Source organism: Chrysemys picta, chromosome 17 (assembly GCF_011386835.1).
Source record: "Chrysemys picta bellii isolate R12L10 chromosome 17, ASM1138683v2, whole genome shotgun sequence".
In the NCBI taxonomy this organism is placed as follows: domain Eukaryota; kingdom Metazoa; phylum Chordata; order Testudines; family Emydidae; genus Chrysemys; species Chrysemys picta.
Genome location: NC_088807.1, coordinates 26626221 through 26645002, shown reverse-complemented (window position 1 = coordinate 26645002; position 18782 = coordinate 26626221). Strand labels below are relative to the sequence as shown.

Genomic DNA, 18782 nt, shown 5'->3' with positions numbered 1-18782 from the left:
GCAGTAGATCCCACCTCTGCCACCAGTTGTCACGGAGTGTGGGGGGGACACAAGGCCCTGCACCCCCGGCTTCCTGCGATCCACCATGACTCTCAGCCAGCCAGTAAAGCAGAAGGTTTATTTAGACGACAGGAACACAGTCCAAGACAGGTCTTGCAGGCACAGACAACAGGACCCCCTTCAGTTGGGTCCATCTTGGGGTCTCAGGGCACCCCAGCCCCTTGGGAGGTCAGAGCCCCATCTGCCTCCCAGCCATTCCACCAGCCAGCTCCCGAAACTCTCCCTTCAGCGACCCCTCCCACAGCCTTTGTTCAGTTTCCCGGGCCAAGGTGTCACCTGGCCTCTAACCCCTTCCTGGGTTCTCACGTTACATGCTCAGGTATTCTCCGTAGCTCAGTCTCCCATCCCCCAATGCAGACTATCCTAGCCACACTCCCCTGTCAGCATTCAAAGACCACAGTAAGAACAGTCCCGGTTCGTCACACAAGTCGGTTAGGGACGGTGTTGGGTCAGTGCCCAATGGCGTTGCGTCCACCCAGTTTGGGTGCACCACGTCCTCCAGTCAGTACAGAATTCCGGTGGGGCCGTGCAAATCCACATTGATTATGTGGAGTGAACATAGGATGGGGATGAATCAGTCGGGGATTGGGATGGTCAATATGAACTGACGGGGAGTCAATACATGAGGGTGTGTCAATACGGACGGGTGTTGTGTCACAGCTCTTCACCACCTGATCCTTGGGATTCAGAGGCCACTGTGGGGAGTGGAAGGGGGGGATGTGTGGGGGGGACTCAGGGCAGATGGTTCTTTCGTGCAGTTGTAGGGTGGAGTTTGCAGTTGGGTTGGAGTCTATTGCCCCCCACTGACTGTGGATTTAACTGCTGTCAGGGCATCCAGAAGTGGCACCTCGAACGGACAATGAAACCCAGTGAGTCTAAGGCCAGCACCATCGAGTCCAAATGCGTGACACTAAGCCAGCATGGGCTGGAGCCGAGGGAACAGGGTCTGCCCAAGAAAAAGGCTTTGAGTCAACATGGGCCGCCGCTGGCCCCACCACACTCATCGGGTCCACGTGGGATGGTGAAGACTCAAGGTCAACACACGATGGCATAGAGTCTCCATGAGCAACGTTGAGTCCACACGCAGCGAGGTGCCATCGGGAGCGGACGGAGCCCGCTCAAGGCATGACAGGGCGGAGACCTTGACCACAGCAAAACAGGAGCTGGTGGAACCAGCTCAGGAGGAAGACATGAAAATGGACACCAAGAACGAGCCCCAGGAAACCAAAAAGGCCCCTCACCTTTCTTATCCTTCTTCTCCTCTTCCTCCCCACTGGCTCCCAGCAAGGTGAAGATAATCCCAGTCTGGGAGTTCACCCCGACGGCCGTGACGACCATCCGCCCCGAGCCTTCCATGACGTGGGTGCCTGGGAAAGCGGAGGCAGAGTGAACAGGAGGCTACACATGCTCGGGCTGTCAGCTCCCTTCCACCACTCAGGACACCTGGGTTCCATTCATGGCTCTGCGGCAGACCACCTCCAAGAGTCGTGGGGGAGAGCGCCCCCCACTGAGCCCCTGCCCCCTAGCACAGCGCCCTCTAGCACCTGGCATGGACTGCCAGGGGAGAGCGCCCCCCACTGAGCCCCCCACCCCACAGCACAGCGCCCCCTAGCACACAGCAGGGACTGCCAGGGGAGAGCGCCCCCCCACTGAGCTCCTGCCCCCTAGCACAGCGCCCCCTAGCACCTGGCATGGACTGCCAGGGGAGAGAGCCCCCCACTGAGCCCCCCACCCCACAGCACAGCGCCCCCTAGCACCCGGCATGGACTGCCAGGGGAGAGAGTCCCCCACTGAGCCCCCCACCCCACAGCACAGCGCCCCCTAGCACCCGGTATGGACTGCCAGGGGAGAGCGCCCCCCACTGAGCCCCTGCCCCCTAGCACAGCGCCCTCTAGCACCTGGCATGGACTGCCAGGGGAGAGCGCCCCCCCACTGAGCCCCCCACCCCACAGCACAGTGCCCCCTAGCACACAGCAGGGACTGCCAGGGGAGAGCGCCCCCCACTGAGCCCCCCACCCCACAGCACAGCGCCCCCTAGCACACAGCAGGGACTGCCAGGGGAGAGCGCCCCCCCCACTGAGCCCCCCACCCCACAGCACAGCGCCCCCTAGCACACAGCAGGGACTGCCAGGGGAGAGCGCCCCCCACTGAGCCCCCCACCCCACAGCACAGCGCCCCCTAGCACCCGGTATGGACTGCCAGGGGAGAGCACCCCCCACTGAGCCCCCCACCCCACAGCACAGCGCCCCCTAGCACACAGCAGGGACTGCCAGGGGAGAGCGCCCCCCACTGAGCCCCCCACCCCATAGCATAGCGCCCCCTAGCACCCGGCATGGACTGCCAGGGGAGAGCACCCCCCACCCCACAGCACAGCGCCCCCTAGCACCCGGCATGGACTGCCAGGGGAGAGCGCCCCCCACTGAGCCCCTGCCCCCTAGCACAGCGCCCCCTAGCACACAGCAGGGACTGCCAGGGGAGAGCGCCCCCCACTGAGCCCCCCACCCCACAGCACAGCGCCCCCTAGCACACAGCAGGGACTGCCAGGGAAGAGCACCCCCCACTGAGCCCCTGCCCCCTAGCACAGCGCCCCCTAGCACCCGGCATGGACTGCTGGGGGAGAGCGCCCCCCACTGAGCCCCCCACCCCACAGCACAGCGCCCCCTAGCACCCGGCATGGACTGCTGGGGGAGAGCGCTCCCCACTGAAGCCCCCACCCCACAGCACAGCACCCCCTAGCACCCGGCATGGACTGCTGGGGGAGAGCGCTCCCCACTGAAGCCCCCACCCCACAGCACAGCGCCCCCTAGCACCCGGCATGGACTGCTGGGGGAGAGCGCCCCCCACTGAGGCCCCCACAGCACAGCGCCCCCTAGGGCCAGCACTTAGGCTGACCTAATGCCCCCCCGCCCCCCCCCCACACACACACACCTGAGAGCAGCATGGGATCTTTCTCCACGGATTTCCGCACATGGTCTGATTCCCCGGTCAGGGAGCTCTCGTCAATCTTCAGGTCGTTCCCCTGGATCAGAACCCCGTCAGCGGGGAGCAGGTCGCCTGGCGAAGGGGAGAAAATGGCCCACATGAGACCTGTGTGTCCCTCTGCCCTGGTGTCGGGCCTCCCTGGATCTGCCCCCCACATGGGACCGGTATAGCCCAGATGGCACCCACATGCCCCACAAGCCCTTCTCAGATCACACCAACATGCCTGTGAGGAACTGGGCCTGTTCTCAATGTGGTGGTTGAATGCTGAGTGGGGAGTGTTGGCCGGGGAAGGTTGCAGGGGGGTTTGGCTGGGGGGCTGCATTGGGGGATGGGAGACGGATACCGTAATGTGAGAACCCAGGAAGCGGCTGGGGCCAGGTGACACCACTGCCCAGGAAACTGGACAAAGGCTGGGGGAGGAGCCGGGGGGAGGCTGGGGGAGAGACGCTGGAGGAAGTTAGGTTTTCAGGAGCTGGCTGGTAATGGAGGGGAGCCCAGATGGGGCTCTGATTTCCTAATGGGGCTGTGGACCTAATTGAGGGGAGTCCTGTTGTCTGTGCCTGCAAGACCTGTCTTGGACTGTATCCCTGTCGTCTAAATAAACCTTCTGCTTTACTGGCTGGCTGAGAGTTGCGGGGAATCGCAGGAAGCCGGGGGTGCAGGGCCTGGTGTCCCCCCACACTCCATGACAATGCCCATCTGCCCCAGCATCGGGCCACCCCAAGATCAGACCCCCTGTGCCCTCGGCCCAGTCATTGTGGATCTTGACCTATGAGTCCCTCTGCCACTGCCCCAGATGGTACCCACGTGCCCCACCACCTCTTCCCATCTAACCCAGCACCGGGCCACTTGGGAACAGAGCCACATGCCAATCTATCCCTTCCCAGATCAGTCCCACGAGCCCCTCTGGATCACCCCCCGAGCCCGGCATCGGGGCGCACTCACCGTATTTGATCTGGGCGATGTCTCCCACCACCAGCTCGGCCACGGGGATCTGGATCTGCTGCCCGTTGCGGACGACGGCGAATTTCTGCTCCTGCTCGATGCGGCTCTGGAGCCCCCGGAACTGCTTCTCCTTGCTCCAGTCGTTGAAGGCCGTGACCAGCACCACACAGATGACGGAGAGCAGGATGGCCGCCCCCTCGATCCAGCCGGCCTCCGACTCGCCCTCGTCCTCCGCCCCCGCGGCCAGATTCCCACAGGCTGCGCCACACCACGGGGCAGGACCAGGGCGGAGCAGAAGGAGAGAGAGAGAATGGGACAGGAAGGAGGAGTTGGGTAGGTGGGCAGACCGCTGGCCGGATGGATGGATGGTTCAGTGGTTGGATGGACGGCTGGATCAGCGGAAGGACAGGTAGGTCAGTGGTTGGATGGATGGATGGATGGATGGGTCAGTGGACTGATGGGTGGGTCAGCGGTTGGACGGATGGATCAGCGGTTGGACGGATGGATCAGCGGATGGACGGATGGATCAGCGGATGGACGGATGGATGGATCAGTGGTTGGATGGACGGATGCGTCAGTGGATAGACGGGTAGGTCAGTGGACGGATGGATGGATGGGTCAGTGGATGGACAGAGAGATGGATGGGTCAGTGGTTGGATGGATGGATGGATCAGCGGACGGATGGGTGGGTGGATGGGTCAGTGGTTGGATGGACGAATGGATCAGTGGATGGATGGATGGACGAATGGATCAGCGGACGGACGGATGGGTCAGTGGATGGATGGACGAATGGATCAGCGGACGGACGGATGGGTCAGTGGATGGACAGATGGATCAGTGGTTGGATGGATGGATGGATCAGCGGACGGACGGGTAGGCCAGTGGATGGACGGATGGATGGGTCAGTGGATGGATGTGTGGGTCAGTGGACAGACGGACGGACGGATCAGTGGTTGGATGGACAGATGGATCAGCGGATGAACGGGTGGATGGGTCAATGGTTGGATGGACGGATGGATCAGCAGACGGACAGGTGGGTCAGTAGATGGACGGACGGACGGATGGAGCAGATGGTGAAGCGGTTGGATGAACAGGTCAGCAGCCGGATGGATGGATCAGCAGATGAACGGATGCACTAAGTGATGGAGGAGCAGATGGATAGTTGGATGGGTCAGCAGATGGCCAGCCAGATGGCTCAGTGGCCAACCAGATGGATGGAGGAGTAGCAGATGGACCAACGGGTCAGCGGATGGATGGACGGGCGGGTCAGTGGATGGACAGATGGATGGAGGAGAAGCAGTTGGCTGGATGGAGGGATGGATAGAGGAGTAGCAGAAAGACGGATAGATGGGTCAGTGGACAGACGGATGGATCAGTGGATGGATGGACGGACGGACAGATTAGTGACCATATGGATGGATGAATGGGTCAGTGGATGGATGGATGGATGGACGGACGGAGTAGCAGATGGATGGATGGAGGCGTAGCGGATGGACGGACCAGCAGGTGGACAGACAGATGGAGCAGCGGGTGGACGGAGGGAGTAGCAGCAGACAGATGGATGAATGGGTCAGCAGATGGATGGACGGATGGATCAGAGGATGGATGGATGGAGGTGTAGTGGACGGACGGACCAGTGGGTGGACGGACGGACCAGTGGGTGGACAGGTAGGTCAGTGGATGGACGGATGAGGAGTAGCAGATGGACGGATGGATGGGTCAGCGGGTTGATGGACGAACGGACCAGCAGGTGGATGGATGGAGGAGTAGCAGATGGACGGATGGATGGGTCAGCGGGTTGATGGACGAACGGACCAGCGGGTGGATGGATGGAGGAGTAGCAGATGGACGGATGGACAGACCAGCAGGTGGATGGGTAGGTCAGTGGATGGACGGATGGAAGGGTACCAGAAGGATGGATGGATGGGTCAGCGGGTGGACGGACAGAGCAGCGGGTGGATGGATGGACAGAGCAGTGGGTGGAAGGCCGGATAGAGCAGTGGGTGGACAAGGGAGTAGCAGCAGACGGATGTATGAATGGGTCAGCAGATAGGTGGACGGACGGATCAGCGGATGGACGGATGGGTCAGCGGGTGGACGGCCGGATGGAGCAGCAGGTGGATGGACGGATGGAGCAGCGGGCGGACGGGTAGGTCAATGGATGGACGGATGGAGGCATACCAGACGGATGGACGGACGGAGCAGTGGGTGGACAAGGGAGTAGCAGCAGACGGACATATGAATGGGTCAGCAGATGGATGGACAGACGGATCAGCGGATGGATGGATAGAGGCGTAGCGGATGGATGGATGGGTCAGCAGGTGGACGGACAGGTCAGTGGATGGACGGATGGAGGCGTACCAGATGGACGGACGGAGCAGCAGGTGGATGGATGGACGGAGCAGCGGGTGGACGGACAGGTCAGTGGATGGACGGATGGAGGCGTACCAGATGGACGGATGGAGCAGCGGGTGGACGGACAGGTCAGTGGATGGATGGATGGAGGCGTACCAGACGGACGGATGGATGGGTCAGCGGGTGGATGGATGGACAGAGCAGCGGGTGGACGGACAGGTCAGTGGATGGATGGATGGAGGCGTACCAGACGGACGGATGGATGGGTCAGCGGGTGGATGGATGGACAGAGCAGCGGGTGGACGGACAGGTCAGTGGATGGATGGATGGAGGCGTACCAGACGGACGGATGGATGGGTCAGCGGGTGGATGGATGGACAGAGCAGCGGGTGGACGGACAGGTCAGTGGATGGATGGATGGAGGCGTACCAGACGGACGGATGGATGGGTCAGCGGGTGGATGGATGGACAGAGCAGCGGGTGGACGGACAGGTCAGTGGATGGATGGATGGAGGCGTACCAGACGGACGGATGGATGGGTCAGCGGGTGGATGGATGGACAGAGCAGCAGGTGGACGGACAGGTCAGCGGATGGACGGATGGAGGCGTACCAGACGAACGGACGGAGCAGCGGGTGGACGGACAGGTCAGTGGATGGACGGATGGAGGCGTACCAGATGGACGGATGGAGCAGCGGGTGGACGGACAGGTCAGTGGATGGACGGATGGAGGCGTACCAGACGAACGGACGGAGCAGCGGGTGGACGGACAGGTCAGTGGATGGACGGATGGAGGCGTACCAGATGGACGGATGGAGCAGCGGGTGGATGGACAGGTCAGTGGATGGATGGATGGATGGAGGCGTACCAGACGGACGGATGGATGGGTCAGCGGGTGGATGGATGGACAGAGCAGCGGGTGGACGGACAGGTCAGTGGATGGATGGATGGAGGCGTACCAGACGGACGGATGGATGGGTCAGCGGGTGGATGGATGGACAGAGCAGCGGGTGGACGGACAGGTCAGTGGATGGATGGATGGAGGCGTACCAGACGGAAGGATGGATGGGTCAGCGGGTGGATGGATGGACGGAGCAGTGGGTGGACGGACAGGTCAGCGGATGGACGGATGGAGGCGTACCAGACGAACGGACGGAGCAGCGGGTGGACGGACAGGTCAGTGGATGGACGGATGGAGGCGTACCAGACGAACGGACGGAGCAGTGGGTGGACGGACAGGTCAGTGCATGGACGGATGGAGGCGTACCAAACGGATGGATGGAGCAGCGGGTGGACGGACAGGTCAGTGGATGGACGGATGGAGGCGTACCAGATGGACGGATGGAGCAGCGGGTGGACGGACAGGTCAGTGGATGGACGGATGGAGGCGTACCAGACGGACGCATGGATGGGTCAGCGGATGGATGGATGGACAGAGCAGCGGGTGGACGGACAGGTCAGTGGATGGACGGATGGAGGCGTACCAGACGGAAGGATGGATGGGTCAGCGGGTGGATGGATGGACGGAGCAGTGGGTGGACGGACAGGTCAGCGGATGGACGGATGGAGGCGTACCAGACGGACGGATGGATGGGTCAGCGGGTGGATGGACGGAGCAGCGGGTGGATGGACAGGTCAGTGGATGGACGGATGGAGGCGTACCAGACGGACGGATGGAGCAGCGGGTGGATGGACGGATGGAGCAGCGGGTGGATGGACGGATGGAGCAGCGGGTGGACGGACAGGTCAGTGGATGGACGGATGGAGGCATACCAGACAGATGGACGGAGCAGAGGAGGAACGGGCATGTCTCCCTCATCCCGCCTTGCAGCCCCGTGACCCAACCACGCCTGAGCTACCTCCCAGGTGTGGAAAATGCCCCCCACCCGCCTCCTTCCTTCCCCACACCGAGCTGCTGACCCTGGGATCTGGCCCCACGGAGACGGCCCCGCCCCATCTCGGGGGGGGGATGCCCCAGGCTCTGGGAGCCCCCCAGGCAAGGACTGACCTTCGGTCTCCTCTCCCGGTGGGGCGTAGAAGGACAGCCCCAGGGAGATGATGGCTGCGATCTCCAGGATGATCAGGGTCACGTCCTGCAGAGCCTCCCACACCAGCTGCAGGAAGGTCTTGGGCTGCTTGGGCGGGATGAAGTTCTGGCCATAGATCTGCCGCCGCTTCTCCAGGTCGGCCGCATTGTCCGACAGGCCTGAGCAGGGGCAGAGAGAGGGAGGATGAAGGTGCAGCCCGGATGCCTGGGTTCTCTCCCCAGCTCTGGGAGGGGAGTGGGGGCTGGTGGTTAGAGCAGGGGGGGGCTGAGAGCCAGGACTCCTGGGTTCTCTCCCCAGTTCTGGGAGGGGAGTGGGGGCTGGTGGTTAGAGCAGGGGGGGGGCTAGGAGCCAGGACTCCTGGGTTCTCTCCCTGCTCTGGGAGGGGAGCGGGGGCTGGTGGTTAGAGCAGGGGGGCTGGGAGCCAGGACGCCTGGGTTCTCTCCCCAGTTCTGGGAGGGGAGTGGGGACTAGTGGGTTAGAGCAGGGGGGCTGGGAGCCAGGACTCCTGGGTTCTCTCCCCGGCTCTGGGAGGGGAGTGGGGGCTGGTGGGTTAGAGCGGGGGGGGGGGGGGGGCTGGGAGCCAGGACTCTGGTGTATTTCGCTGTGGGTCCCAGAGCCAGGTCAGTGCGGTGGAGAATTTGCTGATGGTCCCTGGGCTGCGGCTGTTCCCTGGGACTGGTGACATTTTAAATATTTAACGAGCTGGCAGGTGAGAGCAGGCGGGGGGGGGGGGGGGAGAGGCAGGGCCACCCGGGGGCCTTTGATCGCCCAGGGGGTCGGATCCTGTCCTGGGCAGCTGGGCCCCGCCCCCCTTTGAAATGAATGAACCACACAGGGGCGCTGGGCTGCACAGATGTCACAGAGCGAACCCAGGAGTCCCGGCTCCCAGCCCCCACCCCGGAGCCGGGCAGGGAACCCAGGCGTCCCGGCTCCCAGCCCCCACCCCGGAGCCGGGCAGGGAACCCAGGCGTCCCGGCTCCCAGCCCCCACCCCGGAGCCGGGCAGGGAACCCAGGCGTCCTGGCTCCCAGCCCCCACCCCGGAGCCGGGCAGGGAACCCAGGCGTCCCGGCTCCCAGCCCCCACCCCGGAGCCGGGCAGGGAACCCAGGCGTCCCGGCTTCCAGCCCCCACCCCGGAGCCGGGCAGGGAACCCAGGCGTCCTGTCTCGCAGCCCCCACCCCGGAGCCGGGCAGGGAACCCAGGCGTCCTGTCTCGCAGCCATGGCTCTGGTCCCAGGAAATTCACCCTGAGCCCGCAGCAGTTCGGTTCTGCTCGTTCCCCGGAGTCAGCCCCCGACGCCTGATCGGTGGTTGCAGTTACGTCCTGTAGGGGGCGCTCCCCCCCCGGCAGGCGGGGCCAGGCTCGGGGGGGCGGGGGGCTGGGGGGGGCGCTCCCCCCCCGGCAGGCGGGGCCAGGCTGGGGGGGGCGGGGGGCTAGGGGGGGCGCTCCCCCCCGGCAGGCGGGGCCAGGCTCGGGGGGGGCGGGGGGCTGGGTGGGAGGCGCTCCCCCCCGGCAGGCGGGGCCAGGCTCGGGGGGGGGCGGGGGGCTGGGTGGGGGGGGGGCGCTCCCCCCCGGTAGGCGGGGCCAGGCTGGGGGCTGGGGGGGGGCGCTCCCCCCCGGCAGGCGGGGCCAGGCTCGGGGGGCGGGGGGCTGGGGGGGGCGCTCCCCCCCGGCAGGCGGGGCCAGGCTCGGGGGGCGGGGGGCTGGGGGGGGGCGCTCCCCCCCGGCAGGCGGGGCCAGGCTGGGGGGGCGGGGGGCTAGGGGGGGGCGCTCCCCCCCGGCAGGCGGGGCCAGGCTGGGGGCACCGTGGGGCAGGGAGGGGGGCGGGGGGGTCCCCTGCCCGGCAAGTCGCTGCCGCAGCCCGAAGGGCGAGTCAAGGGGAACCCGCCGCAGGAGCCGACGCTGCAGCTCTGCTCGGAGAGACGCCCCCGGCCAGCCCCCCAGCTCCGCCCCCCGAGGGCCAGCCCCCCCGCTCCGCCCCCGCCCCCCCAGGGCCAGCCCCCCACCCCCAACTCCGCCCCCAGCTCCGCCCCCCGAGGGCCAGCCCCCCCGCTCCGTCCCCGCCCTCCCCGCCAGCCCCCACCCAGCTCCGCCCCCCCCCGGCTCCGTCCCCGCCCTCCCCGCCAGCTCCCACCCAGCTCCGCCCCCCCCCCGGCTCCGTCCCCGCCCTCCCCGCCAGCCCCCGACCAGCTCCGCCCCCCCCGCTCCGTCCCCGCCCTCCCCGCCAGCCCCCACCCAGCTCCGCCCCCCCCCCCCCGGCTCCGTCCCCGCCCCCTCCTCCACACTTCTCCAAGGGCTGGAGCCACCGGCGGAACCTTAAAGAAGCCTCATTAGAAGGGGAAGAGAACCCAGGAGTCCGGGCTCCCCCCCCAGGGGGCGTGTCTCAGCCAGGGGTCCCCGGATAAAACACCTGGGATGCCAAATTAACCCTTTGAAGAAGACCCGATGTCAGGACGCCTGGGTTCTCTCCCCGGTGCTGAGAGGGGAGTGGAGGCTGGTGGTTAGAGCAGGGGGGGCTGGGCGCCAGGACGCCTGGGTTCTCTCCCCGGCTCTGGGAGGGGAGTGGGGGCTGGTGGGTTAGAGCAGGGGGGGGGGCTCGGAGCCCGGACGCCTGGGTTCTCTCCCCCGGCTCTGGGAGGGCAGTGGGGGCTGGTGGTTAGAGCAGGGGGGGCTGGGAGCCCGGACGCCTGGGTTCTCTCCCCGGCTCTGGGAGGGGAGTGGGGGCTGGTGGGTTAGAGCAGGGGGCTCGGAGCCCGGACGCCTGGGTTCTCTCCCCGGCTCTGGGAGGGGAGGGGAGGGGGGCTGGTGGTTAGAGCAGGGGGCTCGGAGCCCGGACGCCTGGGTTCTCTCCCCCGGCTCTGGGAGGGGAGTGGGGGCTGGTGGTTAGAGCAGGGGGGGCTGGGAGCCCGGACTCCTGGGTTCTCCCCCCAGCTCTGGGAGGGGAGTGGGGGCTGGTGGTTAGAGTGGGGGGGCTGGGAGCCCGGACTCCTGGGTTCTCTCCCCAGCTCTGGGAGGGGAGTGGGGGCTGGTGATTAGAGCGGGGGGGCTGGGAGCCCGGACTCCTGGGTTCTCTCCCCAGCTCTGGGAGGGGAGTGGGGGCTGGTGGGTTAGAGCAGGGGGGGCTGGGAGCCTGGACTCCTGGGTTCTCTCCCAGCTCTGGGAGGGGAGTGGGGGCTGGTGGTTAGAGCGGGGGGGCTGGGAGCCCGGACTCCTGGGTTCTCTCCCCAGCTCTGGGAGGGGAGTGGGGGCTGGTGGGTTAGAGCAGGGGGGGGCTGGGAGCCTGGACTCCTGGGTTGTCCCCCCACACGCCATGGACGGAGGAGCCGGTACCTTCAGTCGGGGAGGTCTTGAGCCGGCGGCAGAGCCCGCTGATGTCGCTGTAGCCGTCCTGGATCTTCTGCAAGGCCTCAGCCCCGCGCAGCTCCATGAGGCCCCGCAGCTCGGGCAGGGTGCAGCCCAGACCGCCCGCATGGTTCAGCTCCCGCCGCTGGCTCTTGGGGTAGAAATCCAGCGCGCTGTTCGCCAGGTCGCCCATGGCGGCGGGCGGGAGCTGGGCCTGGCGCTGGGGCGGCGGGAGGGGCAGACGGGGAAGCCTGCACAGGAGCAGAGGAAGGCGTGAGGGAGGAGAGTGTGCCGGCACTAGGGGGCGCTGTGCTGCGGGGGGCAGGGCAGGGGGCAGGGCGCGGGGCGCTCTCCCCTGGCAGTCGGGGCCGGGCAGTGGGGGGCTGCGGGGGGCAGGGGGCGCTCTCTCTCCCCTGGCAGTCACGGCCGGGCAGTGGGGGGTTGCGGGGGGCAGGGCGCTCTCTCTCCCCTGGCAGTCAGGGCCGGGCAGTGGGGGGGCTGCGGGGGGGCAGGGGCGCTCTCTCTCCCCTGGCAGTCACGGCCGGGCACTGGGGGGCTGCGGGGGGCGGGGGGCGCTCTCTCTCCCCTGGCAGTCAGGGCCGGGCAGTGGGGGGCTGCGGGGGGCAGGGGGCGCTCTCTCTCCCCTGGCAGTCACGGCCGGGCAGTGGGGGGCACCGTGCTGTGGGGGACTGGGCAGGGAGAGCTGTCCCCCAGGAGTCACACCTCCTCCCTCACTCACCGGTCAGCGCCTGCTCTGTGCTGGGGTCTCCATCCTCCGAAGTGGGGTCCCCCCTAGCAGCCGTGGCCGGCGGGCAGAGCGTGGCCAAGGGGCCAATCCATGGACAAGGCTGGGCCGGTCAGTATGGGGGACCCTGGTCAGAGCCTGGCAGCAGCTTGCCCCCCACCACTCTGGGGGCACCTGGGGGAGTCACATGGAGAAGAGTGTCATGGTGTGTGTCAGAATTGGGGAAGCCCCCTCTAGTACCCACATCTGTCCACCATCCCCATGAGTTTCCCACCCACCCACCGGCACCCCATCCAGCCCCCCCACCCAACAGCACCTTCACCTATCCACCCACCCATCCACCCAACAGCACCTTCACCCACCCACCCAACCCAACAGCACCTTCACCCACCCACTGACCCATCCACCCAACACAACACCTTCATCCACCCTCCGACCCATCCACCCAACAGCACCTTCACCCACCCACCCAACCGAACAGCACCTTCACCCACCCACCGACCATCCACCCAACACCTTCATCACCCACCCCAACAGTGTAGATCAATCTCTGATAATTTTCATATGACTTTACATTGTGCCTCTTCATATAACCTTGTGGTGGGTCTACCCACGTGTGACCTCTGTTTTCATGGGACTTTGTATCAAAGCCTCATTTAGAAACTTTGCATTGCCCTTGGTATAATATTATAGCCCCTCAGGATAGAATAAGATAGAAGAAAAATTTCTTTTTGCTAGCAGTAGAACAAGAGCTCTCCCCCCCCCCCCCCCCCCCGACTCTTAATCAATTGCCCTGTTGAATGAATGAGGTGTGGATGAGCAAGGCATGGAAGGCAGCACCTCCAGACAGCCTCAACTGTTGGAGAGGGGCTGGGAGCCAGACCCAAGGACAATAAAGCGTGTCAAGTGGGCTCATTAAAGGACAAGCAGACATACTGACGGCCTCGGGGGTTAGAAGCAAGCACCTTCTTTTGAAACACCCTCTTTGCAGTATTGGGACAACACTCAAAAGAAAGCAGCACAAAGGACCAATGGACACAGACACAGAGTTTGAATCTGGTACAGATTTGCAGGAGAGGGAAGCTGCTATAAAAGTGAGGTGTCTTGCAGAGGACCCCGGGTCTCGTCTTGTCAACATGGGAGCATCGATCCGGATCAGCAGAAGCCCGGCTCCACCCCTCCCCCATCTAACTCACCTGGCCAGTGAAGTTAAGGGGAGCAACTAATTGGTAACAACAAGACGGAGTGTGTTTGTGTGTGTGTGTTTGTGTAAGTGTAATATATTATATGCATATAATACAGTGTTAATGAACACGTGTATTACTAATAAATGTGGCGTTCTGCCTTATTCCCCCTGAAAAGATCATGTGCAGTACTTTAAGTACAACAACAGACAGCACCTTCACCCACCCACCAACCCATCCACCCAACCCAACAGCACCTTCACCCACCCACCCCAACAGCACCTTCACCCACCCACCGACCCATCCACCCAACCCAACAGCACCTTTATCCTCCCACCGACCCATCCACCCAACACCTTCACCCACCCACCGACCCATCCACCCAACCCAACAGCACTATATCCTCCACGACCCATCCACCCAACACCTTCATCCACCCACCGACCCATCCACCCACCCAACAGCACCTTCACCCACCCATCCACCCACCCATCCACCCAACAAACACCTTAATCCACCCACCGACCCATCCAGCCAACCCAATGGGGGACATGGAACTTGGGCTCCCTTCTACACGGCCAGACACTCACCAGCCTAGGCTGGACTTGGACCTTCACTTCCTCCCACTTCCCTAAGAACCGTGGGACCCTAGAGGCGGGTGGCCTGGACAAGCCTCCCGCAGGGGGCTGGCTGGGCTGGATTCACTCCGGAGCGGGACAGGGAGCGCTGGTGCCAAAGACACATGGGCCTCCCCTGGTACAGCTGTGTGGGGCCTTGGGGCCCGACATGCTAAAGGGGTCACTCCCGGAGACTGGCTACAGGCTGGGGCACGGAAAAGAGCTCATGGATCCGTGACACTCTGTCCATCCATCCACCCAACAACTCCTCCATTCATCCGTCGTGCAGCTCTGCTGACGCCCCTCACTCCTGACCCGCAGCCCCTGCCAGCCCAGCCCAGCCCCCAGCTCTGCCGGTGCCCCTCACTCCCGACCCGCAGCCCCTGCTAGCCCAGCCTGGCCCCCCAGCTCTACCAGTGCCCCTCTCTCCCGACCCGCAGCCCATCCCCTCAGCTCTGCCGGTGCCCCTCACTCCCCCGCTGCAGTCATTGCTCAGGTGCCAGGGTGGCTGCAGTGGGGCTGTTCACTGATTAGTGCTTTGAGAGCAGCTGCTGGGAACTACCAGGGCAGCTGAAGGCGCCTGCTCGGGGGAGGGCAGGACCAGGGCTGCTGGGGCCAATCCCGCCCTGGGAAAAGGGAGAGGGATCGAATCCGAGCAGAGCAACGGGCCCATGGACTGTGGGGTTGCGGTGATGTGTCGCTCTAACCACCAGCCCCCCCTCCCCTCCCCGAGCCGGGGAGAGAACCCAGGAGTCCGGGCTCCCAGACCCTCCCCCCTTCCCGAGCCAGGGAGAGAACCCAGGAGTCCGGGCTCCCAGCCCCCCTCCTGTGCCCACTAGTGTGGGGCCAAGGGATCTTTTCCTTTTGCGACCTCGGAACATCAGGATATGAATTTTTCCTCCCACTGGAAAGATGCACATTCATTCCCTAAAGTGACCAGCCCCCGCCGAGCCCCCACCCCCCAGTGCCCGGCCCTGCCTGCCAGGGGAGAGCGCCCCCCGCCGAGCCCCCTGCCCAGCCTCCCCCCCGCCCCCAGGTTAGGTCTGGGGGGCCTGGAGCCGCATGGCTCAGCAGAGCCAGTCTTGGGGGCGCTGGATTCCTCCGAATCCTGAGCTATTTTTACCGCCGTTGCCAAGTGATCGGTGATGGAGACGCCTGCCGGCTCCGGCACATTCCCTGGTTCCATCCACCCCGTCCCCCTCCCCGCAGCTTCGGGGACCTCCGGGAACCGGAGAGAGGCCGGGCCCCCCACTTCCACACCACACCCAGCATGGGAAATAGCAGGGCTGCAGGTCGGGAGTGAGGGGCACCGGCAGGGCTGGCCTATGGGGGCTGCGGGTCGGGAGTGAGGGGCACCGGCAGAGCTCCCTCTAGCCCCACCCCAGAGCTCTGCCGGTGCCCCTCACTCCCGACCCGCAGCCCCCTGTTCGACCAGCCCTGGGATAAACAAATCCTGCTGCCCATCTAGCCTGGGTCCTGTCTCCTGCCCCGGCCCAGGCTGCTGCAGAGGAAAAGGCCAGAAATCCAGTTACTGTCGCCCCCTTTTCCCCGTCGTTTCCCCGTCGTCAGGGGGCCACTGATGTCCATGACTCTGGAAAGTTTCAATCCCCATTAACTTTCTTCTGGATGGTCTCAGAAATATGCCCTACCCCCCCTGCTCTAACCATTAGACCCCCACCTCCCTCCCAGAGCCAGGAAGAGAACCCAGGAGTCCTGGCTCCCAGCCCCCCCCTGCTCTAACCACTAGAGCCCCCTCCTCTCCCAGATCTGGTGAGAGAACCCAGGCGTCCGGGCTCCCAGCCCCTGCTCACCAGTCTAACCCAGTAGGCCCCCATTAAAATTTTCCGTGGATTGCTAATAGATCTCTCAGTCCATGCCTCTGAACCTCCCAGCTGTCGCCCGTCCCGTGCCTCAGTTTCCCCTCCTTGGATAACGTGCCCCTCCCCCCTTCGCACCCGGCTCCACCCTCTTGAGTCTGTTGGATGCCCATAGCCCCGTGGCCAGGAGCCGTGGCTGAGTCACCGCCAACCGATCAGCTGCCTACGTCCGTCCCATGGAGTCAATGAGACCAGATCTCCTGGCCCTCAAAGGCCCCGGGGGACACCAGTCCGGACCCCAGGGCTTCCAAGTGGAGGCCAGCAGGGACCATTAGACCATCTCTTTCCGCCTCCCACCTGTCACAAGCTGTGGGCTTTGTTCGGGTCCCTCTGTCCTGAGCCCAAGAAATTCCCATTCTGCCCCCCACCCCTGAGGCCAAGTTGGCCAGAGATATCCTGGGGGACAGCGGACGAGGGGGCCCAGTGTTTGAAGACGCTCCAGAGATGCCCGGCTGGGGGGTCTTGGTGAACGCGGCTGAGATGTCGGTTACACGCCTGACGGACTAGAAACGGGGGAGCTCCGGACCGCTCCCACGCCAAGGCATTTCTCCAGCTCCCTGCTCACCTGTGGGGTGCTTCACCAGCCCCCCCCAATTGCCCAGCCTTCTTCCCAGGGGTCGTACGGACCGAGAGAGACCAAGGCTGGGAGTCCGGGGCCATAGGACAAACACGTCTCCGTCCAAATGTTTTTTTTGCTTTCCCGACACAATGAAACATCCAGATTCCAGTTTGAAAAACCCACCAAAACCCCAGCTCCTGGGGGGAGGACAGAGGGGTCCCCTGATTGCCCCCCCCCCAACACACACACAAAAGGAGAGTTTTAGTTTTCACTTCGTCTCAGGCCACCAGAAAGGAGCCGATTCCTGGGAGCAAAGAGCCAGGAGGAGCCATTAGACAATCAGGTCCAGTCCAACCTCCTGCTTCTTACATTTCACCCCATCTGCCCCGTCCCTGGGATCCCGTCAGCATCCACTGCGGACACCCGGCTCCTGCGGCCCTGGTCTGACTGCCCAGACCTGCCCTAATTCATCCCGGCTTCACCCAGAAACACATCCCAGCCTCCCCCTCCCCGGCTCAGCTCCCTGCACTGGTCACAATCCAGCACTTGTCTCCTGTCCGGCTTGTCCAGCCTCTGGGTCTCGTCAGACCCGTTCTGTCCCCGACCACCTCCAGAGAACGGGCGCTCCCGGAGTCTCTGCTCCTTCGGTCCCAGCTCGCCTCTGACACCATCCTTCCCGTGGGCACCGGAACCGGGCTTCAGATCCCAGCCGCCGTCATGCCAGGGCCAAGCCCAGAGGGAAAATACTCTCCCGGCGCCGCCTCGCAATTGCCCTGTTTATCCGGCCTGGTCACCCTTTGGGCCACAAGCTAAGGGAAGCTAAAGGATCCACTATGATGCCGGAAAATTCGTCCCTCTTCCTGGGATGAACCTGAACCTTGTTTCTAGTCTGGTTTGTCTTGATTCGGTTTCCAGCCCCTGGACCCCACCCCGTCCTCTGCACCTTCTCCTGGGGGATCCCGCACTGGGGCGAAATACAAGAATTTCTGCTCTTTGCCGGGGGACGGAGGAGGCGAAGGCGCCGGGTGGCTCCGTCAATCGATGGGACGCGGCTGCGACCCTCCAAGGGAAACTGGACATTCGGTGCCAGGCCTGGAGCCCTGTGACCAGCACGAGCCCAGAGTGGGCTGGGAGCCCGAGGGGGGTCCCTGGGCTGGGCTGAGAAGGGCTGGCCACCCCCCAGGGGTACGGGGGGGAGTTCAAGGAGACGCTGGGGATAAACTCGCCAGGGGCCCGCGGAGGCCGGGAAGAAGATGGGTCCGACCCCCAGCGGAGGGAGGGGGAGGGGGGCAGATGGAGCTGGGGTGGGTTAGGGAGGGGACAAGCTCCCCCACCCGACCTGGGCCCTTCCCACCTGACGCTCCAACCTGGGAGGTTTCCCCAGCTGCGCCTCCCCCTTTCCCAGCTGGCTGGTTCGGTTCCATTCGGGAACCACCTGTAACCCCCCGGGCCCCCCAAATCCTTCCACGGGCTTTGCTAGGCAGCCCAATAGAGAGAGGCTACGGGAACGCAGACCCCCGCCCCCGCTCTGCCGGTGCCCCTCACTCCCGACCCGCAGCCCCTGCCAGCCCGGCCCTGCCCCTCCCAGCTCTGCCGGTGCCCCTCACTCCCGACCCGCAGCCCCCTGCCAGCCCGGCCCTGCCCCCCCACAGCTCTGCCGGTGCCCCTCACTCCCGACCCGCAACCCCTGCTAGCCCAGCCCTGCCCCCCCACAGCTCTGCCGGTGCCCCTCACTCCCGACCCGCAGCCCCTGCTAGCCCAGCCCTGCCCCCCCACAGCTCTGCCGGTGCCCCTCACTCCCGACCCACAGCCCCTGCTAGCCCAGCCCTGCCCTCCCCAGCTCTGCCGGTGCCCCTCACTCCCGACCCGCAGCCCCTGCTAGCCCGGCCCTGCCCCCCCACAGCTCTGCCGGTGCCCCTCACTCCCGACCCGCAACCCCTGCTAGCCCAGCCCTGCCCCCCCACAGCTCTGCCGGTGCCCCACACTCCCGACCCACAGCCCCTGCTAGCCCAGCCCTGCCCCCCCCAGCTCTGCCGGTGCCCCCCACTCCCGACCCACAGCCCCTGCCA

At 65.0% G+C, this 18782-nt stretch overlaps 1 protein-coding gene across 1 annotated transcript in view; it reads right to left on the bottom strand.

Annotated features, from left to right (window-relative positions):
* The window catches only part of LOC101940571 (plasma membrane calcium-transporting ATPase 3), a 51511-nt gene that overhangs the window by 25864 nt on the left and 6865 nt on the right, over positions 1-18782 (bottom strand). The window contains exons 2-7 of the mRNA XM_065571008.1: positions 12471-12650; positions 11720-11982; positions 8350-8547; positions 3988-4245; positions 2989-3114; positions 1302-1427 (exon numbers count right to left, since the gene is read on the bottom strand). Coding sequence (XP_065427080.1) covers positions 1302-1427; positions 2989-3114; positions 3988-4245; positions 8350-8547; positions 11720-11924 — 913 coding nt within the window. The 5' untranslated portion in view covers positions 11925-11982; positions 12471-12650. The remainder of the gene's footprint in view (positions 1-1301; positions 1428-2988; positions 3115-3987; positions 4246-8349; positions 8548-11719; positions 11983-12470; positions 12651-18782) is intronic.